We start from the raw sequence: 12,386 nt of genomic DNA, 5'->3' as shown, positions 1-12,386 counted from the left end.
TGGTAGCTTGGCAACGAGCTTCAAGGCTTAACTTAGGAGACAGAGTGTAAAGCATTCAAATATCACAAAACAGTAATTAAATAAAACACAGGAAACAGTTTAAAAATCCAAAACCAATTTATAAAAATAGATTATATTTTTATCTTTAAAATAACACCAAAATGAATAAAATCGGATTTATAAATCATTTTTTTTTTTTTAGCGCCTAGAAACAAAAAGCGCCAATCGGGTCATCTGGTTGCACCTCGACCGGGCCAAAGTCAAAGTTTAAGGCCGACCGCAATGGAGCCCTGCTCGGCTACAGGCCGCAGGAGGCCTCAGTTAAAAGTTTACCTTCACACTTAGTCCTTTTTTTCAAAGATTTTCTTCAGCGGGACGAACCTTCCAGTCCAATCCGACCTCCTGGAGCCCTTGTCTACGCGATGCTGGAATCCTCAGTGGAGATTTTTACCTTCGGACTTAGTCGTTTTTTTTTCGAGGTGAAAATCCTTCAACCGGCGTAAACCTGGATCTTGATCCGACGTCCATGGAGCCCTCCTCGGATACGCTGGCTGGGAGGTCCCGGTCAACTTTTTACCTTCGGACTTAGTCTCTTTTTCTGAGATTTTCTTTACCGGGACGAACCAGCAAATCAGGCCGGGTCGCGGTTGAGGCAAGCCGGCTAGAGTTGCCGCGGCGGGTCGGTCCCTCTGTGGAGCTTTTTTTCAAAAGTTGTCCAAACTTCTGGGACTTCTCCCAGATGTCCTTTTAAGGTTCTTTTGGGGTCCACAGCTCACCCCAAGGGTCCAGAAGTTCTGAGATGGTCCTTAGGGGGTGCGGACAACAACTCCCAGAATGCACCTGGCGCAAACTCCTTTTTGGCCACTGGACAGTGGTCAGCTGGTCGCTTTCTTCAGGAGTTGGTGCAGGGGACTATGGTTAGCAATTTTCCATCTGTAGCAAACAGGGAGTCCCTCCTTGAACAAGTTGAAGCCAGGCAAAGTCCTTCTTGTGGTGAAGCCCAAGTGTGCAGCTGGTGCAGTCCTTCTGAGTGCAGGTTCCAGGTGCAGGCCAGGGGTCCAGCAGGGCAGTCCTTCTTCTTCTGTTGTTCTTCCTTGTTGGATGTGGTAGGGAACTGAGGTGTGGGTGCAGGTCTGCCAGTTTTATCCTTGCTCCTGGGTGAAAAGCAGGGGGGTTACATCTGGCTGAGCCCACCCACTGGTGTGGCTAAAAATCATAAACACACCCCTCTCCTGCCCTCTCCTAATCTAATCAAGGTGGCACCTAGTTGTCTGGGGTTGCAGGATGTGGGGGTGTTGCTGGTTGCTCCAAATGTCCTTCTCTGCCTTTGAAGACCAGTTTGGCTGCCCTCCCCCTTCCTGCCTCACCATCTGCTGAGGGGAGATTCCTTACCACAGGCACATTCCTTTGTGTAAAGCCAGGCCACTCCACACCTCATCAAGGTAGCTTTGCCAAGCTGCTAGAGGCTGGCCAATCAGAGCACAGCAGCAATGCAGGGCTGAAATTGGCAACTTTTTCAGGTAAAGTTTAAAACTCTTTACCTGAACAAGTTATATTAAATCCCACAACTGGACAATTAATTTGATACCAAACTCTTGGTATGCATCATTTAAGGATACTTTAAAAATTAAGATAAAGTCTCCCCATTCTAGCCTATGATGGCCATTTACCACAATGAGGGAAAACGAATTTGGCTATTTTTACCTCACCAGGGCTTATAAAACTATTTGTATAAAGTCCCTGCTTATAGTTACATGGCACCCAGCCCTAGGGGCACATAGGGCACACCTTAGGGGTGACTTATATGTAAAAAATAAGGTAGTTTAAGACTTTGGAACTACTTTTAATTCCAAAGTCGAATTTGCATATAACTTTAATTTAAAAGCAGCCAGCAAGGCAGGCCTGCCTTTAAAATGACACTGGACACCTCAGCAGTGCACCTATGGGTGCACCACCTATGCTGTGGTCCCTAAACCTACATGCCCTACCATATACTAGGGACTTATAGGTAGGTTAACTTAGCCAATTATAATTAGCCTAATTTGCATATCCATTTTACACAGAGCACAGGCCCTGGGACTGGTTAGCAGTACCCATGGCACCATCATAGTCAGGAAAACACCAGCAAAAAGTGGAAAATGGGGGCAAAACGTTAGGGGGCCTCTGCAATCAGCCCTGTTTTCCCACACCCACCACCACCTCTAGGGGTGAAGGTTTGACATTGTTCAGCATTCTGTCCACCATCTGTTCTTTTTGCATTTGTCACCTTAAGTGGGAAGGATATGCCCAGACGTAGGTCCTGTACTCGCTATGCCAGCAGATTCAAGCTAGCCTGGCTAATATGGGGTGATAACCGGTAACCGGTTCTGGATCCTTTTTTCCTGGTCCAGTGAGGATCTGGCCTTGCAATCTGGGCATGACTGTTCCCATGGGGAGCAGGGTTAAGACTGATTTGCATATGGCTGGGTCCAAACTGTAGTGGTGTGGCGAGCAAAATAACAATGAATTTAAGCTCAAATCTGTGACTGGGGTGAATGTTTGACATTGTTCAGCATTCCGTCCATCATCTGTTCTTGCACTACCACCTCTGAAGCATGTGATTAAGATTATAGGGGCACATATGCCTCAAAGGCTGACAGTAATGTTAATACTAGCACCATCAGAGATGTATTTTTCCTGTAATGTCAAATATGTCTGACTGCACTCTTTATAAATGTGTAGAATGCCATGGCCTGTGAAGGAAGCCAACACCTGAACACAATCACACTCCCCAGGCAGGAATTAACATTTGAGAAACATAAATTCAACCCACTCCTCGAGCGCTGCCATCCTCCCGTTTTCCTGTGTGAGTTTGTAAAGCCAGAGACCTGCAGCAGCCTTCAAGTTGCAAACCTCCCCGCTCAAGAGGAGCAGAAAATGGAACTTCACCAAGGAGAAGCCAGATAATATAGAAGTGTTTGTAGTTGACCACCATGGGGAATTGAATAGTCTGTTTCCACACACTCTCAGTAGAATGAAGATGGTGGCAAGCTGGCAGGTGGTCACCACCAGTGTGTATGTTTTTGTTATGAAGGTACTTACCCCAGGGCACATCAGTAAAAAAAAAAAAAAATAGCAGGATGCACAGAGGTGTGTGAAGGAGAAGTTTAACATAGAGGTGGCAAAGGCTCTACCTTGGTGTGAGTCGATTCAAGCCTCTGCCTCTCCTCCCTCAATGAGCATATCTTTTCCACCATGGACACTGACCAGTTGTATGGCCTGCCTGTACCAAGAAACCCCAATGTTAAACCAGGAACGTGTATTGCGTCTCTACATTTCACCTCCCTTGATTCTCAACTCACTTCAGCCTCTTCACAAACATCAGACCTCTCCACCTACTCACAAAGGAATACATTCCACACATGCCAGTACCACATATCCTCACCTCCTTGCATATTTACAGATGAGGCAAGATATTCAGTCTCTGTGCATGCTGATGTACCCTTTTTAGTTTTTTATTTCTATGTCTTTCCTCCTTTTCATTGTAATATATTTTCCCTATTTTCTAGCCATTATCCGAACCACTCCCACATTCCAAGTTGTAAAACTGTGTGTATGTAATCTGTACTCCTGGCAGAGAACTACACTCAAAAGAATGGATAGATGTAGGTGTAGATCAATGCCCGTACCTTTGTGAATTGCATTTGAGAATTTGAAGTAGTGCTACAGAGCTTCTCTTTATACTAGCGAGTGCCTTTAATTTAGAGGAATTGTATGGTTCTTCAGTACTCAATTTGATGTTTTTAATAATTGACACACCATGTGATAGCTACAACTACTGTGAGCAGAATATAATGGAGGACGTAAGTTGACTTGCAGTTGTCAGTATAAATTTAAAGAACTTGTCCTCATGAAATCTTTTCAATGTTTGTGATTTTTCTGACTGCAGGGAATGCATGTACGATGAGGAACAACAACAGCAGTCGATTTGGGAAATACATCCAGCTTCAGTTGAACAGGTACCCTCACATAAGTATGCATCTAGTTTACAAGAAAATAAGGTGAAACAATGCACACTCTTTAAACTTTGTCTTCCCAGTCTTCTTCATAAGAGATCAAGACTTTAGACTGAATGAACAAGTTAGCATTCAGCTATAAACAGCATGGGAGACTTCCTGGAAGGCTTCCTGTAAAGTTTGCTACATGACTCAGGGATGTGGAATTCCTATCGCCCGACGCCCGGGACATCTTGTTTGGGGTCAAGGGCAACAAGTTTTTATGTTTACTTTGTCCTTGGGACAAGTAGGCCCAACCCCCTGCAGCACAAACCCTTTGGCTGCCCGATTACAGAGAGTGGAACTCTCTGCAGTTGAGGTAATGTGTTTCCAAAATATAATGCTGTTCGAACTTGTATTTATGGTTCATTATTTGAAAGCCTTCATTATTAGGGTGAGTGCTGTAAATAAATGTTTTAAGGTCACACTTCACTACTGACGTTGGTTCCAGTACCCAAAAAAAAAAACGTGTATGTACATGTTTGAAAAGTTTAGGCTATGAGGCTAAGTATAATGCTCCCAGAATGCTCTCTGATTATATGCAAATGAAGTGTCATTTAGTAAAATGTGGTGATGCATGCTAGTATTTCCCAAAAATATTTCTAATGGAAAATCAGTGTAACCATTTTCAACACGATTATGGGAAGCATGAAAATAAACAAACACTGACAAAGCCAACTGATCTGACATATTTTTATAAGTTTTTTAGTTTCATCAATGCGTGTCTTGTTTTAACATGGCTTTTGTAACACTTTATTGTTGTGGGAGCTACCAGGCCCTCAACATTGTAACAAACACTGGCAAACCCCCCCCCAAAAAAGTTTTTGAACTCTCTAAAAGCACACCAGCGGCATAACAAAGGCCCGCAGCCGCCCTCCAGGGGGCCCCTTCAGCACAGCACCTGCCCTGAGTGAGTCTGGAGAGGGGGCTCCTCCATGTTCTTTACAAAGGGGCACCCTCCAGTTTAGTTACGTCACTGATTGCCACTGTAGTACCTGACACTGAACAAAACTACTTTGTGTGACAATATGCTCCTTGTGGAAGAGCAGAATGCGATCACTCACAGTAAAGCCGGCCGAAAGAGAGAGAAATAGAAGTTTAATAAAAACAAAATGTCTTTGTTAACACCAGACCTAATTAGGGACCATGACCCACATGTAGGTAGCTTTTTGCATGTCGCAAACAGCGACTTTCGCTGTTTGCGACATGCAATAAGCACACTGCGATGCACAAACCCAGTTTTGCGATTCGGTAACCTGGTTACCGAATCGCAAAACGGGTTTGCGACTCGCAATTAGTAAGGGGTGTTCCCTTCCTAATTGCGACTCGCAGTGCAATGTAGGATTGTTTTGTGACCGCGAACGCGGGCGCAAACCAATCGCAGTTTGCACCCATTTCAAATGGGTGCTAACACTTTCGCAAAAGGGAAGGGATCCCCATGGGACCCCTTCCCCATTGTGAATGTCACTGTAAACATTTTTTCAGAGCAGGCAGTGGTCCTGAGGACCACTGCCTGCTCTGAAAAAATGAAACAAAAACGTTTCATTTTTCATTTTTGTTATGCATCTCGTTTTCCTTTAAGGAAAACGGGCTGCATTACAAAAAAAAAACTGCTTTATTGAAAAGCAGTCACAGACATGGTGGTCTGCTGTCTCTAGCAGGCCACCATCCCTGTGAGGGCCGCCATTCGCGAGGGGGTCGCAAATTGCGACCCACCTCATGATTATTCATGAGGTGGGCATTTGCGAAGCCCTTGCGAATCACAGATGGTGTCAGGGACACCATCCTACATTCGGATTTGTGACTCGCAATTTGCAGGTCGCAAATCTGAACCGACCTACATGTGGCCCCAAATTCTTAAAGAAAGTCACAAAAGTGCACCCATGGTATATGTCGTACCCTATCAAATATTTGTGAACTGTATTTTAGCATGGGTAAATACGATGTGTAGATTTGCTCATGTAAAAATCTATTGAGCATTTGCAAGTTCATTTTCCCTCCAGCCACTTTCTTCCCAACCCTGGAAGAAGTTCTAATTCTGCCATTGTCAGGAGTAAATGTCCAACCTTTCTTATTATGGGAAAATATTAGAGAGAAGCTGGTAAAAATCTTTAAAACATGCAGGTTAGTAGGTTTGCAGACTCAAAGGCATTCCAGCCCTAGAACTATTGCTTACTGCTTCCTCCAGCCTCAGTATGCAGATCTGCAGAAAGATGGCAAAATAAGGAAATTGCTACAGTAGGGATTGAAACTGAAAGTATTCAAGCCCTACTATGGTAGTAGCCCTGGCATAATCAGAGAGGCTATTATCAGAGCACTTACATAATGAGATTGCTGCCATAATTTGTCGCCACACTACATGGCACCAAAGGGACAAGTAGATCTTTTTACAGGACAAGTAGATTTGAGAAGCAACCTGTCCACTGGACAAGTAGATATTTTAATAAATTCCACACCCCTGATGACTTGATATTGCAAACCTTACCGAGCTGCAGTGGCTGGTTGGGCTTCCGAAGAATCTGGCTTACGTGAAATGGTCTGGGTTCTAGGATTGGTTTCTAGTGTACGTTCTCAAAGATGAATTCTCAGGTCTAATTAGTGCCCCATTTTATTGTATATAGACTTAACTGAAAGTGAAAAACAAGACAGTTACAGAATTATTGTTCTTTTTAGCCATGTTTTTGACCCTACCACGACCACACTCAGGTGCTGGCAGGGACCAAAAAATGGCTAAAAAGAGGAAAATATTCTTCAAGTGTTTTGTTTTACACTTTCAGTTATCTGTATGAATGCAGAAACCTTAAATGGAAAATAATGCAAGTTAAGCTAATCAGATGGAAATAATTTTTTATTTTTATTATTTAATTTATTTTTGGTAATCAATCAATCAATCAAAGAGACTTATAGAGCGCGCTACTCACCCGTGAGGGTCTCAAGGCGCTTGGGGAGGGGGGGGGGGGGGTGGGGGAGGAAGAGGGAAGGAAGGGAGGGGCGATCACTGTTCGAAAAGCCAGGTTTTAAGGGTTTTCCTGAAGAGTAGGAGGTCCTGGGTCTCGCGGAGGTGGGTGGGGAGGGAGTTCCAGGCTTTGGGGGCCAGATAGGAGAAGGATCTGCCTCCTGTGGTGGTGTGTTTGATGCGAGGGACTGTGGCGAGGGAGAGGTCGGCGGAGCGGAGGTGGCGTGTGGGAGTGTGGAAGGTCTCTCTTTCGTTGAGGTAGGTTGGGCCGGTGTTGTGGAGGGATTTGTGTGCGTGGATGAGGATCTTAAAGGTGATCCTTTTGTCTATGGGGAGCCAGTGGAGGGATTTGAGGTGTGGTGAGATGTGTTCATGTCGGGGCAGGTCGAGGATGAGTCGTGCTGCTGGGTTCTGGATTCGTTGTAGTTTGCGTTTGAGTTTTAGTGTGGTGCCGGTGTAGAGGGCGTTGCCGTAGTCAAGCCTGCTGCTGATGAGTGCGTGGGTGACTGTCTTTCTGGTCTCTGCAGGGATCCATTTGAATGTCTTCTTCAGTGTGCGGAGTGTGTTAAAACATGAGGAGGTGAGGGCGTTGACTTGTTGGGTCATAGAGAGGGAGGGGTCCAGGGTGACGCCGAGGTTGCGTGCGTGGTTTGCTGGGGCGGGTGCGGGGCCTAACGTGGTGTGCCACCAAGAGGGGTCCCAAGTGTTCTTGTGTGGACCAAAAATTATTATTTCGGTTTTGTTGGAGTTGAGTTGGCTGTCATCCAGGCAGCGGTGTCAAGGAGTGCAGCGTGTAGGTTGGTTTTGGCAGTGGTAGAGTTGCGGGTGAGGGAAAAAATGAGTTGTGTGTCATCAGCGTATGAGAGGATGGTGATGCCGTGGGGTTTGAGGATGTTGGCTAGTGGGGCCATGTAGATGTTAAAGAGTGTGGGGCTGAGGGAGGAGCCTTGTGGGACTCCGCAGGTGATTTTGGTGGCGGAGGATTGGAAGGGTGGGAGACAGACTTTTTGGGTTCTGTCTGTAAGGAAGGAGGTGAGCCAGTCCAGGGCTAAGTGGCGGATCTCAGCGTCGTGGAGTCGTGTACGGAGTGTGTGGTGGCAGACAGTGTCAAAGGCTGCGGAGAGGTCCAGGAGTACGAGTACTACGGTCTCGCCCATGTCGACTCTGGATCTGATTTCGTCGGTGCAAGCGATGAGAGCGGTTTCAGTGCTGTGATTCTTGCGGAACCCAGATTGGGAGGGGTCAAGTGTGTGGTTTGTCTCGAGGAAGTGGGATAGGCGGGAGTTGACTAGTTTTTCCGTGACCTTGGCTGGGAAAGGGAGGAGGGAGATGAGGTGGTAGTTGGAGAGGTCGTCAGGGTCGGCTTTGGTTTTTTTTAGGATCGCAGTGACTTCCGCGTGTTTCCAGAGGTCAGGGAAGGTGGCGGTTGCAAATGAGCTGTTGATTATGGCTTGGAGTTTAGGGGCGATGGTGGGGCTGGCCTTGTTGTATATTCGGAGGGGAGCCAGAGTGAATGGAGTTCATTGTCTTTTCAGTTTCTTCGTCGGTGGTGGTGGCCCAGGTGGTGAGTAGGTTGGGGGGTGTGTGTGGTGGGTTTGTGTTGGGTGGGTGGGGGTTGTGTGTGGAGGGTGTGTGTGGTATGAAGCTGTTGTTCATGTCCTGGATTTTGCGGTGGAAATGATTTGAGAGGGAGTTCTTTGCTGCTTTGGGAGTTGTTGTCAATACGTTCCTTGTAGTGTGCTCTTTTGGTGGTGCGTATGAGTTGGTGGTGGATGTGTGTGGTGGCTTTGAGGGCGAAGAACTTTGTGGCGGAAGGTTCTTGTCTCCAGTTGAAGTTGAAGTCGCTGAGGAGTATGTAGTCTGTGGAGGTAAGAGCGTGCGTGCTGATGGTGTCAGCGGTGGTGTCGCAGAAGGAGGGGCGTGGTCCAGGGGGTCTGTATATGAGTGTGCCTCTGAGGGTGGTGGTGTTGTTGATGTAGATGAGGAAGTGCATGTGTTCTGCGTTGTTGTTGAGTGTGTCGAGGGTGTTGGTGGTGACCTTGATGGTGTCTCTGTGAAGGATGGCGATGCCGCCTCCAGGTTTGTTAAGGCGGTCTTTGCGTAGGAGTTTGTAGCCCTCCGGGGTGGCTGTGGCCATGTCTGGCTCGGATGTGAGGTTTGTCCATGTTTCTGTGAGGAAGACGATGTTGGGTGAGTGTGATGTGATGAGGTCCCAGAGTTCTATGGCATGTTTGTGTAGGGACCCGGTGTGTAGTAGCAGACAGCTGAGATGGTTGCGGGTGGTGTGGTTGTTGTGATGCGAGATAGCGTTTGCGGGGATGCTTGTGGTGTTGCTGTGGATAGAGGTGGCATTGGCGTGGGGCTTGTGCGGGTTGTGGGGCTTGTTGGTGGGTGCGGATGTTGTTGTGTGGGGGCTGTTATGTTTGGTGTTGGTGTGGGGTGCGTTGGAGGTGGAGCAGGAGAATAGGCAGGTGCGGCAGGAGAAGGGGCCTTGTGTGTGTGTGTGTGTGGGGCTGGTTAGTATGCAGTTGGGGCGAACTCCGGGGTTGAGGGAGAGGAGGGAGTGGGGGTGGTAGTGTAGTCTGTGGGGGTTTTGGCTGGTTGGGCCAAGGGGACGGGCGCAGGCGGGCTTGCCTCTGGCGTGCCCGCTGTGCGGCTGCGCAGCGACCGCCATTAAGAGGGGGAGGGAGGGGCAGCTGGGAGGCGGGCGGGAGTGGGAGAGCGAATGGGGGCAGGAGGGGGGCGGGGCCGCAGGGACGCAGCGGCGGGGAATAGGCAGGAGCCGGGGGAGCGCACAGGGGTCGAGATGGCCCAGAAAAGAAGGAACGGTGAGGGAAAAAACAGTGAAAAAAGCAGTGATAAAGGCACAAAAAAACAAAACACAATGCACAGGCTAGTAAAGAGAAGCAGAAAACCGAGGAAACGTGGATGAGGTCAGGAACAGTGGAAAACAGTGGAAACAGCCAATACAAAGCACAGACTAACAGCAGAGGATAGAAGGAAAGGAGAAGAAGTCAGAAAAGCGGTGGAAACAGTGGAAACAGGCAATACAAAGCACAGACTAACAGCGGAGGACAGAAGGAAGGAGAAGAGGTCAGAAAACGGCGGAAACAGGCAATACGAAGCACAGACTAGCAGCGGAGGATAGAAGGAAAGGAGAAGAGGTCAGAAAAGCGGTGGAAACAGGCAACACAAAGCACAGACTAATAGCGGAGGACAGAAGGAAGGAGAAGAGGTCAGAAAAGGGTGGAAACAGGCAATACGAAGCACAGACTAGCAGCGGAGGATAGAAGGAAAGGAGAAGAGGTCAGAAAAGCGGTGGAAACAGTGGAAACAGGCAATACAAAGCACAGACTAACAGCAGAGGACAGAAGGAAGGAGAAGAGGTCAGAAAAGGGTGGAAACAGGCAATACAAAGCACAGACTATTAGCGTATGACAGCAGGAAGGAGAAGAGGTCAGAAAAGCGGTGGAAACAGGCAATACAAAGCACAGACTAGCAGCGGAGGATAGAAGGAAAGGAGAAGAGGTTGGAAAACGGTGGAAGCAGTGGAAACAGTGGAAAACAGGAGACACAGTGCACAGATTAGTAAAACTTACCAGCGTGCACTGGACACCAGGGATGCAGAGGAGGGCCTCGAACACGTGATCGGTCGTGTGGGCAGGGGTCAGGGAGGAGCGGCACAGCAAGGTGGTGCTGTCGGCGCAGGGGAGCGAGCTCTGGCCAAAAGAGGTCAGGGGTCTCTGGTAATGTGACCACCGCAGATGTGGTGAATAGTGACTTGTTTATTTATAGTGGTACGAGGTCCCAGCGTGGTGCAGAAAGCACTGTGAATATGCAAGCCACTATTTTAAAATTGTATTATACACAATCTAAGGTAGGCTGCTACAAACGATTTGGTGTTTAAAGATAAAATACTTGCTTTCAACATATCTATTTTAGAAATAGGTAAACTATATGTGGTGCAAACATTTCTAGAAGTGTTTATTAAAAATACAATTTCTAGAACTCCGCTTATAACACCCTGACATTAAGTATCAAAAAGAATACCTCATTGTCACCATGAAGCTTCAAGTGATTCCGTCAATCAAAGTCTATACTGGCTCCTAAGCAGCCTTTACATCTGATGATTAACCAATCGCACACATTTGCATTTTTTTCAAGTGGAAGGCACCATGGTGATAAGACCTGTGTCTTCCTTAGCCCTCTGTCCCTATCTGAGCTTCACAGCACAGAAAAACTCCTCCTCACCCCAACCCCACTTTCCCCTCACTTCACGGTGAGGCACTGTAAGGGCCACAATAACTGTTCAGGGATGGTTGTTTTTTAACTAACAGTACGGAAACTGCTTTGCTTAAAAAAAAGACAAAAAAAAGCATGGGGGCATGTAGGGTCAAATTTAGACTCAGTGCTCTGATTGTCTGGACTCCTTGGGTCTCTGGGTAACATCCAGGAAAAGGAGGAAAGTAGAGAGATCCTTGGATAGCATGAAAGAGATGGCTCAGAGGAAGGGGCACTATTTGGGGGATGTCATTTTTTTTTTAGTTTGCAAATGATAGAGACCGCTTACATGCATTAAGGAAAGTAGGGGAGTTATTGGGTCTCTTTTTTTTAAGGGCCTTTATTGCAGCAGGTGCAGTTGTATTGGGAACCAGGCTTGATACATTTGCACATTTATAAGTCTCACAAATAGTGTGGATTATGAGCTACATTAAAATATCCCTCTATGCGTTGTGCCGGAGCTCAGTCCTGCCCCTCCCACTTTCCCTATTCTTGCCATAAATCTTTGGAGGGGGGCCCTGACTTCAAAAGATTTTGGTTAGGGGGTCTTAGAGCAAAAGCTTTGAAGACCTCTGATATGAACAGTATTTAACAGCTCTTTTTCACTTATTGCTATGTCTATTTTTTGTGTAAATATAACATTTGTATTTCTGAAGAACAAGTTCACCCTAAAGGGTACCATGGTGCTGAAATAAGAGACTCTGTAGTACTCAATATATTGACCTCAGTAGGATAAAAGGCCAAATGAGTCCACCATGATTCGAACCTGTGACCATAAAATCCAACAGATTCCTGCAGTAGCTGCAATAGTTCATAAAGGCACCAGACTGGTAGTATGTATGTTTTGTCTAACAAAGACTACCATGGCTGTCAATGTTGGAATTGTCTGCTACCATCTATAAAACTTTGTCAACACCCTCTATCGGCTGTTACTCCAGATCATGTTGTTCTAATACAGATGAGAATTCCCCATGGTTAACCAACGAGGAAATAACCTAATGGTGTTTGGTTAAAAGGGATATTATCAGAACTACTGGGGTGATAAAAGATCTTTTCCAGGTGAGCTTTGTTAATTGTGTCTATCTATTAATATTTGCTTTGCAACTCCTAAGCCC

The 12,386-nt window shown here is 46.6% G+C and overlaps 1 protein-coding gene across 4 annotated transcripts in view; it reads left to right on the top strand.

The window, feature by feature from the left end:
• The window catches only part of MYO19 (myosin XIX), a 270,205-nt gene that overhangs the window by 81,669 nt on the left and 176,150 nt on the right, over positions 1 to 12,386 (top strand). For all 4 annotated transcript variants that reach the window (XR_011201978.1, XM_069226540.1, XM_069226541.1 and 1 more), the window contains one exon: positions 3,929 to 3,998. Coding sequence is in view for 3 of the 4 variants with exons in the window: in XM_069226540.1 (XP_069082641.1) it covers positions 3,929 to 3,998 (70 nt within the window). In the remaining variant the exon portion in view is untranslated. The remainder of the gene's footprint in view (positions 1 to 3,928; positions 3,999 to 12,386) is intronic.

The sequence above is a fragment of the Pleurodeles waltl genome, chromosome 3_2 (genome assembly GCF_031143425.1).
Source record: "Pleurodeles waltl isolate 20211129_DDA chromosome 3_2, aPleWal1.hap1.20221129, whole genome shotgun sequence".
Lineage (NCBI taxonomy): Eukaryota > Metazoa > Chordata > Amphibia > Caudata > Salamandridae > Pleurodeles > Pleurodeles waltl.
This window is presented reverse-complemented; position numbering and strand designations above follow the sequence as displayed.